This window comes from Salarias fasciatus, chromosome 4, assembly GCF_902148845.1.
Source record: "Salarias fasciatus chromosome 4, fSalaFa1.1, whole genome shotgun sequence".
Lineage (NCBI taxonomy): Eukaryota > Metazoa > Chordata > Actinopteri > Blenniiformes > Blenniidae > Salarias > Salarias fasciatus.
The window spans coordinates 27,034,373-27,053,360 of NC_043748.1; the positions used below are offsets into that span (position 1 = coordinate 27,034,373).

The 18,988-nt window shown below is 46.8% G+C and overlaps 1 protein-coding gene across 1 annotated transcript in view; it reads right to left on the reverse strand.

Moving 5' to 3' along the window:
* Positions 1-16,872, reverse strand: part of LOC115387773 (ankyrin repeat domain-containing protein 54-like) — a 40,980-nt gene extending 24,108 nt beyond the window's left edge. The window contains exon 1 of the mRNA XM_030090626.1: positions 16,416-16,872. Coding sequence (XP_029946486.1) covers positions 16,416-16,755 — 340 coding nt within the window. The 5' untranslated portion in view covers positions 16,756-16,872. The remainder of the gene's footprint in view (positions 1-16,415) is intronic.
* Between the last annotated feature and the right edge of the window lie 2,116 nt (positions 16,873-18,988).

The window sequence follows — 18,988 nt, forward strand, 5'->3', positions numbered from 1 at the left end:
GCTAGAGTAGTGGTGCTGGAAGTGGAGGCCCCATTAATTATTATATTTTATTTTGATTCATACTAAGTTTCAACATGATAAATACCATAAACAGTAAAGAATCGGTTACAACATCGGTCTCATTAAAACCATCTGCATATCTACAAACTACTATAAAATACGTGTTTTTTGATGTTTTGTTCAGGCCATGGTGTCCAGCATCAGTGTCTCTCATCCAGATTTAGTCTGATCTTCCTCCAATCTTCTTCCCACAAATAAAATTCAGCCATCATCTCATGGTAATTTCCTGCAAGAGCACCACAGATTTCATAATCTTCCCCATAAATGTGTAGAAATAGAAAACAACATTGCCACATAAGCATTGTTTATGAAAATACCTGTATTGCCGTTTGTGCTGTGTACCTGGTCTACTATTTCTTGATGTGTTTTCCAGGAGCAGAAACAAACTAATGAAAAAAGATTCTTAATTAATTTCGAAACAGCAATACTGTGATGATTAAAAGATAACAATCGCAATAATAGTCATAATAGCAATTTTAAAATTTAAATATAATAAAAATATGAATTATACTAATTGTGATAATAACACAAGGGCTGTTCAGGGCTCAACAGCCCTTATGAATATATTACAATCGAGGTCCGTGACGTCGCCTGGTATGGCGCAGCTGGGGCCCCACCCTGGAGCCAGGCCTGGGGTTGGCGCTCGCAAGCGAGCGCCTGGTGGCCGGGCCTTTGCCCACGTTGCCCGGCCGGGCTCAGCACGAAGGGGCGACGTGGGCCGACCCTCCGGTGGACCCACCACCCGCCGAGGGCATCGTAGGGGCCGGATGCAACGTGGATTGGGTGGCAGCCGACGGCAGGGTGCCCGGCGACCCGATCCTCAGACAGAGACTAGCTCTAGGGACATGGAATGTCACCTCGTTGGGGGGGGAGGAGCCCGAGCTTGTAAGGGAGGTTGAGAGATACCGGCTATATACAGTCAGGCTCACCTCCACACAGCCTGGGCTCTGGAACCCTCCTCTCGAGAAGGGCTGGACTCTCCACTTCTCTGGCGTTGCCCGCGGTGAGAGGCGGCGGGCTGGTGTGGGTTTGCTTATAGCCCCACAGCTCCGCCGCCATGTGTTGGAGTTCACCCCAGTGAACGAGAGGGTCGCATCCCTGCGCCTTCGGGTTGGGGACAGGTGCCTCACTGTTGTTTCGGCTTATGGGCCGAACAGCAGTGCAGAGTACCCGGCCTTCTTGGAGTCCCTGGGAGGGGTGCTGGACAGTACTCCGACTGGGGACTCCATGGTTCTACTGGGGGACTTCAACGCCCACGTGGGCAGCGACAGTGAGACCTGGAAGGGGGTGATTGGATCGCATGGCCTCTCTGATCTGAACCTGAGTGATGTTCTGTTATTGGACTTCTGTGCTAGTCACAGTTTGTCCATAACAAACACCATGTTCGAGCACAGGGGGGTCCACAAGTGCACTTGGCACCAGGACACCCTAGGTCGGAGGTCGATGATCGACTTTGTTGTCGTGTCATCTGACCTCTGACCTCGTGTTTTGGACACTCGGGTGAAGAGAGGAGCAGAGCTGTGGACCGATCTCCACCTGGTGGTGAGTTGGATTCGCTGGTGGAGGAGGAAACCGGACAGACTTGGCAGACCCAAACGTATTGTGAGGGTCTGTTGGGAACGTCTGGTGGAACCCTCTGTCAGCAGGGTTTTCAACTCCCACCTCCAGGCTCCTCGGGACATGAGAGAAGCTCTCTTCTCTCATGTCCCGAGGAGGCTGGGGACAGTCTGAGGCTGAGTCCGAGTGGACCATGTTCTCCACCTCCATTGTCGAAGCAGCTGCCCGGAGCTGTGGTCGTAAGGTCTCCGGTGCCTGTCGTGGCAGCAACCCCCGAACCCGGTGGTGGACACCGGAAGTAAGGGCGGCTGTCAAGCTAAAGGAGTCCTATCGAGCCTTGTTGGCTCATGGGACTCCAGAAGCAGCTGACAGGTACCGGCAGGCCAAGCGAACTGCAGCCCGAGTGGTTGTGGAGGCAAAAACTCGGGTCTGGGAGGAGTTCGGGGAGGCCATGGAGGAAGACTATCGGTTAGCCTCGAAGAAATTCTGGCAAACCGTCCGGTGCCTCAGGAAGGGAAAGCAGGTCTACGCCAACACTGTTTACAGTGGAGGTGGGGAGTTGCTGACCTCAACTGGGGATATCATAGGACGGTGGAAGGAATACTTCGAGGACCTCCTCAATCCCGTCGCAACGTCTTCCGTGGAGGAAGCAGAGGCTGAGGTCTCAGAGGTGGACTCGTCCATCACCCAAGCCGAAGTCACCGAGGTGGTTGATAAGCTCCTCGGTGGCAAGGCACCGGGGGTGGACGAGATTCGCCCTGAGTACCTCAAGTCTCTGGATGTGCAGGGACTGTCTTGGTTGACACGTCTCTGCAACATCGCGTGGCGGTCGGGGACAGAACCTCTGGATTGGCAGACCGGGGTGGTGGTCCCTCTGTTTAAAAAGGGGGATCGGAGGGTGTGCTCCAACTATAGGGGGATCACACTCCTCAGCCTCCCCGGGAAAGTCTATTCCAGGGTACTGGAGAGGAGGATTCGACCGATAGTCGAACCTTGGATTCAGGAGGAACAATGTGGTTTTTGTCCTGGTCGTGGAACACTGGACCAGCTCTAGACCCTCCATAGGGGCTCGAGGGCTCGTGGGAGTTCGCCCAACCAGTCCACATGTGTTTTGTGGACTTGGAGAAGGCATTCGACCGTGTCCCTCGTGGTGTCTTGTGGGGGGTGCTCCGGGAATACGGAGTCTGGGGCCCCTTGTTAAGGGCCATCCGGTCTTTGTATGACCGGAGTAGGAGTGTGGTCCACATTGCTAGCAGTAAGTCGGACCTGTTCCCGGTGCATGTTAGACTCCGGCAGGGCTGTCCTTTGTCACCGGTTCTGTTTATAATCTTTATGGACAGAATTTCTAGGTGCAGCCAAGGGCCGGAGGGGGTCTGGTTCGTGTACCACAAGATTTCAGCTCTGCTTTTTGCAGATGATGTTGTCCTGTTAGCTCCATGGAATCATGCACTGGGGCGGTTCGCAGCCAAGTCTGAAGCGACAGGGATGAGGATCAGCACCTCCAAATCAGAGGTCATGGTCCTCGACCGGAAGAAGGTGGCTCGCCCTCTCCAGGTCGGTGGAGAGACTCTGGCCCAAGTGGAGGAGTTTAAGTATCTTGAGGTCTTGTTCACGAGTGGGGGAAAGATGGAGCGTGAGATTGACAGGCGGATCGGTGCAGTGGCTGCAATGATGCGGTCGTTGTATCGGTCCGTTGTGGTGAAGAAGGAGCTAAGCCGAAAGGCGAAGCTCTCGATTTACCGGTCAATCTACGTTCCCACCCTCACCTATGGTCATGAGCTTTGGGTCATGACCGAAAGGACAAGATCCCGGATACAAGCGGCTGAAATGAGTTTCCTCCGTAGGGTGGCTGGGCGCTCCCTTAGAGACAGGGGGAGGAGCTCAGTCACCAGGGAGGAGCTCGGAGTAGAGCCGCTTCTCCTCCACATCGAGAGGAACCAGCTGAGGAGGCTCGGGCATCTGGTTAGGATGCCTCCTGGACGCCTCCCTGGGGAGGTGTTTCGGGCATGTCCCACCGGGAGGAGACCCCGGGGAAGACCCAGGACACGCTGGAGAGACTATGTCTCTCGGCTGGCCTGGGAACGCCTTGGGATCCTCCCAGAGGAGCTGGAGGAAGAGTCTGGGGACAGGGAAGTCTGGGCATCTCTGCTGAGACTGCTGCCCCCACGACCCGGCCCCGGATAAGCGGTTGAAGATGGATGGATGGATGGATGGATAATAATAACATGTGATAATAATAGATATAATAGTACAATATCACAATAATGCTGATCAGAATCATACAACCATAATATCAATAGCAATCAAGTACAATATACATCCTTAAACCAATTCTCTCAATAAAAATCTCTGCCTGAAGAATTTATGACTTCATTTCATTCTCTTTGTGTCTGTGTCCTCCATGTATGGTGTTTATAATAAACTCGATCAGAAGTTGAAAACTGATCGATTTATGGTCACTTCTATGCAGCACACAGCAACAGACTCACGTGACAACAATGCTTGTTTTCATTGGTTGTTGCGCTATTTTAGCCCGCCCCTTCCCTTTTTGGATTGACAGGTTTTGTGTGATTCATCCCGGTTCCACAGTGGCGGCGCACCAGACAAATTTACCGGAATTTTTTTTTCAATTACTTGCGACCGAGTCGGTTGGGGGCCGAGTTGATCGGGAGTCGGGGCCGAGTTGATTGGGGGCCAACTTGGCTTGGGACTGGCGACGTCAGGGACAACTTTGCCTCCTGATGTCCCGTGTGCTTTTAAGCTGCATTGTTCTTGAAGATTGTGTAAATTAGGTCATGTCTTTAAAACCGCAATGATAAATGTATTCCTTACAGCGGAGAAACTCTTCTTCTGCCGTAAATTCAAGGCTTTGTGAATATGTACATGTACTTCCCACATGACCTACAAAATAAAAGTCCCCATATACTCTCGCTATCAGGATAGATTTACTGTGATGAGGTGCGACAACAACAAAGTCTGTAACCTTGCGCATATGACATTTTAGACCAAATGAATAAAACAACTTCAGTGACAAAGCACGCAAACCAGAAAAAGAGGCACCCAGTCAATATGCGCTGATACGCATTTTTTTTAATTAATTTTTTCAACTGACGGAATTCCGTCATGGCGACGGAACTCTTTAAGCCCTGTACTAGAGCGAGAGCCACGCCCTCTTCCACAGATGGTGTGAAGGAGGTGTGGTCAGAGCAGCTTATTAGCATTAAAGCTACAGACACAGAAACAGCGTGTTCTCAGCAGAGCTCAGGAGAGGAGACTTCAGGCTAGCTGAAGTCCAGGAACAAACTGGATTTTTAGGCAACAAACATCAAATAGACTGGTCTTGGACCTCTGAGACCCATTTGAACTTGCTGAAAATTAGCATAATTTGGGACCTTTAACATGTATGATATTTACATGAAAACTCTGTTCCTCCTCTGATCACAGATGATGAGGTTTTCCAGTGAGGGCTGATTAACAAGACAAAAACCACATTGGATGTTTTTATTTTTCAGTGTACCTATATTTCTATTAATTACTGAGAGAATTGAATGTACAAATTCAGATTGATGAGGAAATCAATACAAGGCAAGTCCTGCTGACCATTTTTGGGAACTACTTTTATGAAGCCGGGAGTCGAAAAAAATGCAGTTTAGAGTCCAACAGTGAGAACCAAAGAGTGGTAAAGCACAGAGTAATCATGTTTACAGTCCTGGCAGGAGGCTGTAGCAGTCAGGCATTTATCGCTGTCTGAGACAGTGTTAGATCGCGCTGCTCTGATGAGAATGGCGTAAGCCACGCTCACACCTCCAAAAGAAAATACTGAGTGGAAAATCCGTATGGGTCAATCAAACGAGAAAACAAGTTAAATTCTCCTTTTTTGTTGTTGTTGTTGTTTTTGCCCAAAAACAAGAAAAGAACCCCTTTTCTGATCTGAACAGTGCTTTAGGACAATTTTAGATCCAAAATCGACGGACATCCGTATACTTCTAAGCAGACAGGGCATCAGTAACGCCGCTCTTAAACGGCTTTAATCGTCCAAAAACTCAAGTTTCACCAATATTTCATCATGGTCTGCTCACGCCACTCCTCCACGACAGCCCGGTGTCGCCAGATAAATGTTGTGGTTTTGTTGACCTCTGAACTGAAAGCTTTGTTTACGGCTGCCACATGCATATTTAGGGTGTTTTTACGAAATTAACTTTTTGAAAATATGTATTTTACTTGGGATATAATGCATATTTTGGAGCAATTGTCACTGGGCACTTTGAATTCACAAATGATTTAAATAAAAAGTAAATAAAGCATCTACGTGGTTCTGTTCTGATACGCCAGCTCCGCTTGGCAGTGCAAACATTGCACCGATCTCTCCCCTTTTTTCCGTTTAAAATGGTCCCAAATTTTTGACATTTTCTGGCCTTTTCTTTGTTGTCCTTCCTCGTTTTCGCCTCCATTTTCTTCATTCTGCTCTTTATCCATTTCTCGTGTTGTTTCCCGCGCTGTGCTCCATCTGCTTGCTCCAACATGTCCGTGCGTCTTACACTCTCGGGTGGAAACATGCTGCGCTTTAGTTCCGGGTGCTACACGCTAGCAGTTTCTCAGTTGTTTCACTGTACAAAATTAATAAATGAATCCTCGAAGCAACAGAAGTGAATTCGAAGCTTTTTTATAATCAAATTATTCGATTTAATCGATGAATCGTTTCAGACTTAGATTTTTCCCTTGAGTCGGCATCCACCAGGAGCCGCCATGTCCGCCGTACATCACAATTATTATAATGATATGCCTGAGCTTGGCCAATCAGCGCTCTGGCGCTAGATACACGACTAATCCGTGCAGGACACGCACACACTGAGGCAGGGATTCCCCGCGGGGCTTCCCTGGTAGTTAGCGGACAACACTTGCTAGTGGCTCTGTAAAAATATAGCGTAGCGGCAGCCTCATATAGCGTAGCGGCATTTGTCTAAATTTTTTAAGCGTAACAGGCAAAAATTTAAGTGTAGCGGGGCCGCTACGCTATAACGCTTTAGGGGAAACCCTGAAAATGATATTTGTAAAATGGATATTATTAGGGATGTGCAAGTACCGATACCAGGTATCGGTATTGGGCCGATACTGGCCTTATTTCAAAGTATCGGGTACTCGTGAAGGCTACCGATGCCAGCCGCCGATACTCACGGCAAGAAAACCCCACACGTAGTAAGCCCTCCTCACCAGCAGTTGGCGGTAGTGCAACCAAATGGGATGCAAGCTGCAGACAAACATGAAAGAGGAAGAAGCTCCTCTCTGGAGCGCTGACAGGCGCAGGGCTACACTGCAGCGGGTTGATTCTCCATGAGTCTCATCCAGAGCAGAGACAACAGGATGAATCCAGAACGGCTGCTCGTCTCACCAGAACCGCCGGTGTGGAAATTCTTTTATATAAGTGAAAACGAGCCGAGCTTTGCAGAATGCTAACTCTGCAATGCTAAAATTGCTAAAGGAGGTGCGCGATGTTGTTCATTTATTTACCACTAGTAATTTGTTTAAACACCTCAGGGCGAAGCTTGTGGACGAGAGTCTGACGCTGTTGTGCTGGAAAAAAGAAAACTCCGGCAGCAACTCGACGGCAAACTCTGCAGAAGACCGAGAAACTGAAGAGCAGAGATCCGAGAGCAGCACAGAGAACACCAGCAGCTCTTTAAACTTCTATCTTTGACTTTAGTTCATAAAAAAAAAAAATCATTAAAATTAGTACATTTAAAAACCTTAGTTTATGTAAAGTGAAAAACTGTTTTATCTTGCACTTAATTTCATTTAAAAACCGTTAAAATAAATTCATTTTAAAAACTTAGAGTTGTTTGTTTACGTCTTGTAAGTCAGTTCATTTTTAAAAAAAAATTAAAACTCAGAGAAATTGTTTTATCTTGCACTTAATTTCATTTAAATAAGTGTAAACTCAGAGTTCTTTGTTTTATTTTTCAGACTATTATTTTGGACTTAAACATCGTGGCTGGGCTGCCTTTTTATTAGAAATAAAATTCATTTTCAAAATTAATCTGTCATTGCATTATTTTAAATTTTATGTATATAAAGTATCGGTATGCGAGTATCGGTATCGGTGAGTACTGAAGATGAAGTACTCGTACTCGGTATCGGTCTGAAAAAAAGTGGTATCGCACATCCCCAGATATTATATAATCAGAGTTGTCTTATATTTGGACCAACATGTAAATAAAATAAATAAATCATATTATTAGCTCCTCTTATAGAGCGAGAGATAGATCGATAGAGTGAAACTGCGTTCTTGCCCTTCCTGGGTGGCATCTCCCTGAAATTTTGCCCATGGTGGCATGTTGGGAGTTAGGGCTGCACAATTAACCGACACCGCATCGAAACTGAGGTTTTAACTGCTGCGGTAACCGAGCCGCACAGGGCCGAGGCTTTTAGAGGCGTGTGAGTGACAGACCTGTCCGCCAATCAAAACGTTCCAGTCTCGCGTTCCGGGCCACCGGCCAATCAGAAATGACAATTGGAAGCAAGTACGTGTGCACTGCACCGCTGCCGCTAACTACTGTCAGGTTGCTATTGCTAACAACAAACCCTGCAGTGTGCTCTGCGGTGTCGTGAGGAGCAGAAAGTTTTCAGTGTGACTCGATCACGGTGTGAAAACGACTGAGATGACAGCAGGAGAGGGGGCGGAGCCGCTGGTATTGAAAAAGAACTGTAGTTCAGTTGTTTGGACTCTGGGTTTGAAAAAACCCCGATGTGGAGCAAAAGCGAGCCAAATGTAGACAGTGTCGCCGTGCAGCAGCCAGATCCAGAGGAAACACGTCTAATTTATACCAACACCTCTACACATTACAGAAACGTCGACACGTCGTAGGTTATTCTCTCTCTCCCCCGATCGCCCCACAGCTCAGCCTTCATCCAGCATGTGATGCTCTCTCTCTCTCCATGAAAACATGAAGCTGTGAGGGAAGATGACCCAGAGCAGGATTACTGACCTGACTGTGATCTAAGAATATTACAGCAATAAGGATTAATTTTTTACCTTTATCTTTAGAGGCCAGCAAGTTCTTTTTTTTTTTTTTTTTTGCGAGCTGGAGTTGGTTTCACAGTGGTGCCTATTTGCGGTTCTGGTTTTTAATTTCCATTTATTTCACGTTGAAAACTGTTGTCTAAGTAATGTTCTGTGAACCATGCAAGCAAGACCAGGATTGAATTATGATTTTGACAGCATTGGGTTTTCATTATTTTGTTTTTATTTCATTAAAACAACACATTCTTTTTTTTCCCAAACATGATGCGACATGCACGGTGGCGTCTCGGCTGCCGCTGCCTTCGGCTTTTTGTACTTTATGTTGTGCAGTTAAATTTAAAAGAAACTCAAGGTGTTAGCCTTTGTTTTGTTAGGGTTAAAATGTCAGAAGGACTGTTGATGCTCGTGTCTTGTTCGAGTTGGCGTGCCACCAATGCGCAGGTGGTTTCTCCTATACTACGTTTTTGGGCTCAGTTGTGCGCGTTCCATGCAGGCACTGTCAAGTTAGTTTACATTATGCGTTATTTTATGTGCCAACTTGAGCAAGACCATGTAAAAGTAACAAGAATTTTTTTCGACCATGATTTGAGCGGTTTTCTGCATTTGAAAGTATAAAATGTGAAAATCGCAAATCGAATTGCAATCGCATTTTTGGTCAGAAAAATTGCAATTAGGTTTTTTTGTCAAAATCGTGCAGCCCTTTTGGGAGTTTAAAAAAATGAAGATGAAAATCTTTTCTGGCTGTGTAGGTCGGCTGTGTTCATGTCCCTTTAAGATGCTGCAGTGACAGCCTGACTCCACCCCAGAGGTGGGACCAAGTCCTTGGCTGTGTTCGAAACCGCATACTGTCTACTACATCCTTACATACTCATACTATCCATCCTGCATCCTGCTTACTCAGTCCATCAAACAGTATGCGAAGCGTTTACACTACAGCATACTACATAATAACCCACAATGCATTGCACTTCTTCTGTGAGCAGAAATCGATCTGCTGAAGCTGATTTCACTTTAGCTCTAAACTCGTCAAATGTATAACTTCATCAAGATTTTTTTTTAAATTAGGCGACAAAGTGTTGGTTTAGAGCCCGAGTGTGTCGTTTATTTGTTCGAATACGAGCCGTTTATGATTTTGTTCGGACGAATTCGCAAAATTGAAGCCAGCCGCAGTGAGCAACGCACTTCCGGTTATTTTCACCAAAATAAACCACCCCTTTCCCTTTCTCATGCAAAAAAACCTCAGTGATAAATCTGTGCTTTTACTTTGAAAACAAGAAGCCAGTCTTTCAGCAATATGTCTCGCTTAACATCGCCGTGTGGACCGGTGTCCCGTTAACGGACCACTTATTATGCCGATTATGATGCTTTACCGACGGAGAGTTTTTTCGGCTCTTCAACGAAGATCGGCTCGCCGTCTTCGGTAAATCATGGTCGCTTTCAGCATGGACTTGTTCTCAAATGTAAGGGTTTTTTTTTTTCACTATTTTTAATCATTGTCAATCCAATCAGAAATCTCGTAACATAACATACCTACGAGCACAAACAATGGAGGGAAGATTAAATCTAGAACCATACTCAGCTTGCTAAATGTACATCATGAAGAAACAGTCATTGTGAACTGAATAAAGTTTATTCAAATGTCCGTCGCGTTGCATCTTGGGCAATTTCAGTATGAGTAGTGAACTCACGATGTCTACTCAACATTTCTGGCGAATGCAGTATGCATCCGGGAACTTCTCGCATACTCAAAATCGCATACTGCCAGTGTAAACACACTGCATACTCAATAAGTTAGTATGAGTAGTACGTAAGTATGCGGTTTCGAACACAGCCCTTGTTTTGCAAGTCAAAGTCGAGTCTCAAGTCTTTGCACTCGAGTCCCGAGTCGAGTCCCGAGTCCTGACAGTCAAGTCCTGAGTCGAGTCCCAAGTCAAGACAGTCGAGTCCCGAGTCGAGTCCAAGTCCTAAACTTTTTTCCTCGAGTCCTAAACAAGTCATAAAAAAAAAAAACAAAAAAAAAAAACTGGGGAGGCACTGTTAAGGAAATTTTGGACTGAGATATCGATACTCTTTTTGAGAAGCGAGCTTGTAGATTGGGTATTTTCACCATATCTGACAAACAACATAGAGGTGCTGTGCTCCACCTGCCCCCAATGACCAGTCACCACTGCTTTTGAGAAGTGCTTGAGATGATGACTATAACTGATTTTACTTTTGGTGTGACTGCCTTCAGATGCTTAGAGAATTATTTCACATTGTAGGTGATTGTCATGTTTTTAATAAAATCCTCTGGCCTCAAACTTTTATGAGTTACAAACCCAACAATGCTGAACTTCATGTTGAAATCAGCGACATGTCAGATACATCAGCTACTTGTCAACAGGATTTACAGCTCAGAGACAGCACAGAAACAAACCACTGAACTCTATTCATCACAAATAGGAAGGAGGTTAAAGCATTTCCAGAATAAAAGAATAAACCTCAGGTCACTGGAGGATAGTTGGAGTTACATTAGAACACATGCTGTTACCAGAACATTATATCTGTGACTGGACCAATCTTGGCTTCAAGCCTAACTATCCATTTCCACTCAAATCGAACATTTTACACAAAGCAACTCCAGGAGTAAATGGAAAAATTACAAAAACACAGTCAGGCAGCCCACAACAGAAACACCAATGATCAGTCTGTCTGATGACTCTTTGTCAACTTTGTCACAAAAACCTGGTGAATCAGCAGAGGAAGAACAACATGAAGCCTTATTGTCTGACCTTTGTTGCTGGGAGGCTGGAACCATTTATTATCATCATTATTATTATTATTAGCTTTAATTATTGGAGCAAAACTCTGCCATGAGTGGATATTCCAGGTTATGGTATGACCTCTTCCTCTCCTGCTCTCTGCTGTTTCATGGAAGGTTTGATTCTGCTGTGCTGCGTTTACTGCCTCCTGCACAACCTGCGTACGGCCAGTCACTCTTTTTCCTTCTTTCATTTATAAAATCTGAGGAAAGACCTAATCACAAATCAACATTTCAACATTTCAAAAAGAAAAGCAACCGACATCAGAGGAGGCAGTCTGTTAATCCAAAGAATCACCATCAGACGTCCTCAGATAGCTTTAGACTGATCAAGCTAATGAACCAGATCTACACACACTGACATGTCTCTGCCCTGGTAAAGATGCTCTGCCACCATTAAAGAAATATATTAAAATACTAACTGCACCATCGACACAACAACAAACATTACTGAACATCCAAGGTGTGTTAGACACAGAGAACCATCAGTCTCAGGAGTGTTTTCCATTATTTTATTTGTCCAGGAGCAGAGTTCAACAGAAATGAACAAAGCTGACAGAACTGGTGACTGAAGAGGCGACGTCTGCACAAAGAAAGAAAGAAAGAAAGAAACAATAAAATAATAGTCCGGTTATCTCCCAGGTTACAGATTACTAGTTACAATGGAAGTGCAAAGTGTACTTATTTGATCAGGAGACCCTGGTTCTTGCTGGAGGTCCCAGTGGAGACCCTGGTCAGACCCTGGCTCGGCTCCTGCTGGTGGTCCAGTGTCGTCTAGAGAAGCAGAGAGCAGCCTCAGTTCTCTACGGCGTCTGAAAACGAGGCTCTGCTCCACGATGTCCCAGGAGAGGCTCAGCAGTGTGACTGTCTGCCATGTCCATAGAGACAAGCAGGGAGGACGGACAAGGAGGACAGATGTAATGTCTTCATTAGCACTTCAGAACGGCAGGACAATGTTTTTGGGCACTTTTAAAAATGATGATGTTACCTTGTAGCCTACATATCTGGACCTGTAGGACTTCCAGTCCTCACAGCTGCAGTTCTGTTGGGGACAAAAGACAGTGTCTGAGTCTGTTCAGCTCTGTTTTCTATGTTCAGTGTTAAATGTCCAGTGAGATTTGAACCAAGGGGCAGATTAAAAAAAAAAAGAAGTGTGCACATTTAAACCTATCTTAAAATAAATTGTGTTTCCTTAAAGCTCGGGTTGGCAATTTGAATGAGATACATTTTTTTAAATACTGGTTAAAATGATCTTTATGACCCGATGGGAAACAATTCATAGCGTGTTCTTAAAGTAGTTTGGAAAATATCTGCTATCTACAGCAGGAGTAAAACGGGAAAAACAGCAACCAATCGTCTTGACGGGACACCTTTTTTTAAACCAATCAAATCCCTTCGCCGTTCGACCTGCCCCCTGCGCGTACATGTCAATGGCGTGCACTGACCCTGGTTCAGTGCGCGCGTAGAAGGACGGAGCGTCGTTGCAGAATGGCGGAGAAGAATGTTTGGGGCTTTACTTACCGCTGAGTGCGCCGTACTTGGCGTAGTGCAAATAAAGAAAAACGAAGAAACGAAGCGCTGAGGACAGGTTACGCCAGGAACGCACTTGACGCGGAAGTGCTGCGCGCGCGGAACATCTCTGCGTCTCCGCTCCCAACGGAGCTCCTCCAATGGGGTGGGAGCTGGGCGGAGCCTTGGGGAGATGCTACATTCGTGCTACATGCTAGTTTTCCAAGATCGCCAACCCTAGCTTTAATGAAATAAAGCATCTTTGATGCATTCTTCTTCATTACAGTTCAAATATAAAAATATGAAATTCGTCCCTATTCACATCTTTCAACAAAACTCGCATTTCTTTTTAATCAAAAGCAGCAGGTCCCCCGGGGACGAAAAGTATGTTGATGATGAACATTAGCTGAGACTAGAATGAGGCCAAACAGCCTCAAAATGTTGCTGTTAGCATGTTGACAGTAAAGTTCTTCAGGTCATATCCACATTTCAAAACAGACTACCGCCTCTTGCATAAAGTCTATAACCTGGGATAATCGCAGGGTTAAATTAGCAACCAAGTTTTCAAACTCACCACAGGTGCTGCAGAAGACAGAGCTGCTCTGTGTGGAGCTTCCACTGGAACAGACGCACATTTAGAACAGCCGCACTTTTTTGTTTTGTTTTTTTAATCCTCTCAACGTCTGTTTGCGTCTCTGATGTTAGCGGACGGTGCGTTCAGGAGCATCGGAATGTTATATACCACTGAAAATAACCGGGGTTAAAATGGCTACACGTGAAGGACTTGTTTGTGGTGGAGAAAAAAACACCCCTGGCAAAAGTCTCCTCCTAAACTGACGCCTATGCGTGCATTCCAGGCGGGCAGTGTTGAAACCAGTTTATTATAAACAATCGTGGCAGAGCTGTTGTGTTGTTTGGAATGCGCCTGGAATGCGCGGGTGTTGAAAACGAGCGCTCGCTCCCGTCAATGCGGAAGTGAACGAACTCCGCCCGTTGCACGTGGTCTAGGCGGCACGAAACAAGCGCTCCCGCCGCAGGCGCACCTCGCCACTGCGATCCCATGAAATGAAGCGATAAAAAATAAAAATGATTCATACATCGCACTTTTAAAATGACTATTATGACTTGACGTGACTCGTCGAGTCAAAGGATTCGAGTCAAGTCCAAGTCTAGAGTCACTGAGCTTAGAGTCCAAGCAAGTCCAAGTCTTTTTTTGATTTTATCAAGTCGAGTCAAAAAGTCATAAAATCGTGACTCGAGTCCGAGTCGAGTCCGAGTCTCGAGTCCAAGTATCCCATCTCTGCTCCACCCTGACTGACTCCACCAGCTCCTCTGTAAAATCAGGTAAGGAGCAAAAGAAACTGTCAGCAGATCAGACATGATCTCTGTACACAGAACATCACAGCATGCTGGGTTAGCCGCAACCAAATCGGCCTGCAGGGCTCAATATTAAAGTCGGAGTTAACCAAAATCAGTCATTTTCTTCTAAACACCTTAAATAAGTCATAAATGTGTTTCTTTACTACATATAAAAGCCATTCCTCCATTCATGATTTAATGTTGGAGGTAGACTTCACAGACTTTTTTCACCGCTTCTGTGTTCAGGATTTAATGGGCGGGTCAGAAATGAGGGCCGCGTTACGTAACGCGGCCCTCATTAGCATAAACCCGCCCCCCGGATGCTGAGCGATATAAAAACATCTAGCGTATTAGCATCAGCGGTTTTCCCGCTAGCTTTCGAGTCTTGGATAGCATCTCGTACGGCAGTTTGCAGCTAGCTAACCAGTCAGCCAGCTAACCAGGCCTGTCACCTCCACGTCGCTCCTGCATCTTCCCTGGTGCCACAGTGTGCAGGGTAACGATGCCGTTAGCTACATAAGCCCGCGCAGCCCGGCGCCTCGCGGGTTGCCCTCGTCCCCGGGGAGCGTCGGCTCACCCCGGGCCCGCCACCGCGCCGCGAGGCGCGGCAGGGTCCGGGAGGCCTTCTCCCCGGGGGTCGCGGGGGTTCCTCCGCGGGGCGGTGTCCGACGCCGCCGCGGAAGGCGGGTCGGTTTCGGAGGGGGTCGGGTCGGCGGTCGGCGGCAGCGGCTCTGGACGCGCGCCGGGCCCTTCCCGCGGATCTCCCCCGCCCGGAGCCGCGGGTCGACTCGGCTGACGCCTAGCAGCTGGCTGAGAACTGGTGCGGACCGGGGGAATCCCACTGTTTAATTAAAACAAATAAATGAACATTCTGATGGAGACGGTGAGGAACGAGGCTGAGCTCCTCAGCATCTGACTCAGAGTCAGTTCTGGCTCTGATGGCTCAAATTGGTAGGGCTGGGTCCGTCTCATGAGGCTGTTAGCGCTAGCTTGTTAGCGCTAACAGCCTCATGAGACGGACCCAGCTGCAGGCGGCTCCCCTCCCGCTGTGGGCGTGGCTCCGGCGCTCCCAGCTGACACGCCCCCAGCGTTTCACAGCAGAGAGAAGTGCTTGTTTTTCCATGATTTTGAGACCTTATTTTATATACTTGGCAATTTTTTTAATCATTCAAATTTGGCTCAGTGGTTAATGACACATGTTTATGCAGTGTGACAAACTCATAACACAAATTTATTTCTGCTTAACTCGGACTTTAATCTTGTCCAATCGTCCTGGACAGTAAAATACCTGTTCAGCTGACTGGAAGATTTCACTGCAGAAGCTGGACACTGGAGGTTGTCTGCGAGAAAACATGTTGAGCTTTCATGCCTGTAAAGGACGTCAGGTTTTGACAACCTTCAAACTATGGTGAGTAAACTGTCCTGGTGTTTCCAAAAGATAACAGTAAACATAATGTCCAGCCACAGCAAGGGGCCATCATCCAGCCTTCAAACTGTATGGATATGGTAAAATACAGGTTTCTGACTGATCGTCCCACTCCTGGATGAAGGCTGAACATCATCCTAACAGTGATGGGCTTCCACTGCTTCCTGCCTGCCAGAGCAACGCTTCATGAGATGTCATGTTTGGAAACAGCTGACAAACCCTACAGACAGACAAATACACACACACACACACACACACACACACACACACACACACACACACACACACACACACACACACACGTTTTCTATACACACACACACACACATATATATATATATATATATATATATATATATATATACATACATACATATATATGTAATATTTATGTCGGTATATTATATGCTTGCAACATTCTTCTGTCTGTTTGTTAACACTTGCACTTTGCATATTCTTCTTCAATGTAAATCCGACTGTTTTCTGTGTGCTCCACACCGCTGCTGTCAACACTGTTTCAACACTCTGCTCACCTCAAACTTCTTTTTTCTACAGAACCAAACACACACACACACACACACACACACACACACACACACACACACACACACACACACCATCAAACTTCTCTTTTCTACACACAGAGACCAAACCGGTCCATAAAGGACTTCTTTTCACAGACTTACCGTAGATGTCTTTCCCCAGTGGACCGAGGCTCCTCCCGGCTCTGTGGTGTCGCCTGGCCCGGCTCCCTGTCATCTTCCCCGGCTTGCCCGCCACGCCGGGCTCCCTGCAGCCAGGCTCCCACAACAAGTGCAGATACCGGAGCTCCGTGTCGCTCGCAGGGCCGACTCGTCCCAACACCATGCCGCTCCTACCGAAGCCGACAGCGGCGGGACCTGGATCGGCCGCCCCCTCTGCGCCGCCCCGCTGCCCCTGCTCGCTGTCAGCCGACCTGAGAGCTCCGTCTTCGGCTCCGTGCTGCACCGTGCACTCTCCCTCGGAGCTGGAGCTCCACCCGTCCATCCTTCACCGCCACACGGTCGAAACCATTTGGACACGACACCAGCTGGAGCGACGGGGAACACCGGCCGCGACAAACATCAGGAAGGGCCGCTTTAAATCTGACAAATGCGCCGTGAGCACCGGATGTAAACACTGCACATCCGCTGCAGAGGATCTCCCATCCGGGTAACAGCTACAGACATAACAGACTGACGCCTCCGTGGCTGCTACGGAGCAGGACAGACGGCCGCCATCTTGGAGACGCGGTCAGGGAAGCAGCAGAAATCCAGAATTTAGATGGCATTGAAGTGGATCCGAGAGAGAAAGACAAAGTAATTATCTGCAGTGACTCAGTATTAAAGAGCATCCGGTCAGGAAGATCCCGCAGTAGACATGTTTTAGTGAACTGCAGGAAACATGGGCAATAATGAAGGGAAATGATGGCAGGAAGAGGGAGGGGTGAAGGCAGAGCCTGCCCGTGGCATAGGCAGTATTATGGTGCGTTCACACCGGACGCGTTGCAAACGTAACAGGCGTTGCTTTTAAATTCAAAGTCTCTGGTGGACGAGCTTCAATGCACCTAACGCGCGTCAGACGCTTTTCAAGCGTCGCTTTCCGAGCGTTTCGAACATTGGCGACGCGCAGCACGTGTTGCAGGCGTCAACGCCTGAAGATGGGAAAATTGAACTTTGGAAGCATCAACGCGCGCGTCATCCAATCACAGACGAGCACTCTGAGCGCTGATGTGGGCCAGAGGCTTGTCAAACTGGGCCGGGAGCCTAATTTAAAAAAAAAAATCTCGATGAAGTTCTACATTTAAAGAGTTTAGAGCTAAAGTGAAATCAGCTTTAGCAGATCGATTTTGGCACCGATTCCACCATTGTCAACATGAAGACAGCCTGCCGCGCGTCGCGAGAATTGCAAGCGTCATGTGCAGATCAACACGTGTTGAATTCCACACTTTACATGCGTCAACTTTGAGGCGTCAGTGACGCCCGTGACGCTTGCAACGCGCCCGGTGTGTACGCACCATTAGGCAGATGCTAAGGGTGCCGTCCATCAGGGGGCGCCAGCGCCACTGCACCAGCAGTACAAATGGGAAAGAAGAAAAGGTGTAACTTTCACAATTTTTCTAAGTAGGTGTGGTACTCTTAAAGGTGCATTGAGGAGTTTGCACGTTTTATGCGAAACAGCGCCTCCTGCAGGCCTTGGGGGTAATGCAGCTTAGTGAAAAACTCGTCCCTGTGGCTTGCGTGCACGGAAGAGGGGAACTCCATCTTCACTCGTTTAGTAGCGCTCAAGTAAAATGTAAGTTTCTTTTACCTGGTGGAGTCTGTGCTGGAGCTGGTGCTGGAGTAATGGTGGACAAAATGAAACCTACCAGCCCTAGCGTGCATTACGTCATTCCTTTCAAATTCTCCCCAAAAAAATGCTGGTGCCGGACCGGCACTGTGACTTTCAAGTGACAGTTTAGCGCTGTTAGCGGTACTTGTAATGAATATGTCAGGGCACACTGTACACATCATTAAAAATGTGTAACATATTTATGGTGGAAAATATGTATTTTTAAGGTTGTAAAACTCCTTAATGCACCTTTAAGCGAAGGCAATTAATTAATTCCAGTAGTTTATCATATTATTTACTGAGTCGTGCGCCCCCCCCCCAGCTGCCTGCCCCATGCCCCCCTCCTCCCCCTCTCCTTCATGATGCACTCCATGACTGTTTCTGGACGTCCCTCTGTGTATGAACAGATGTCAAAATGACCACAACTGTCCCGGTATCCCGGGAAGAAAAAACAAGAAAACGAGGAGGAGAAACGAGAGAAAGACAGGTTATGCTGCATGAAATTATGTGTCTGTTGCAGAACGTGACATTAACCTGGATTAAGCTACATGGCTGCTAGTCACTAATCAATAATCAATATCAATAATGTGGAGGGGCTTGTTGTTGTGGAAAATAATGTAGATAACGACTGGTATTCTCAGTTTATATTCCTCAGGGAAATTTATACTAGATCATTTCAGACGGTGTTTACATTTTCTTATTTTTTCTTTTTTTTTTAATGTTTTAATTGCCATCTGGGTAGCTAACGTTGGCCCTGCTGGTAATAGTTTAATAAAATGCAGCCTCATGTTGAAGCCAGGACTTCCGTCCTGCTGACTCCACCCGGTTCTCTTATTCTATGCTTGGTATAAAGAACGCCAAAACGACTGACTTCAGATTATTACCATTTATTTAAGTATAGCCAAATGTG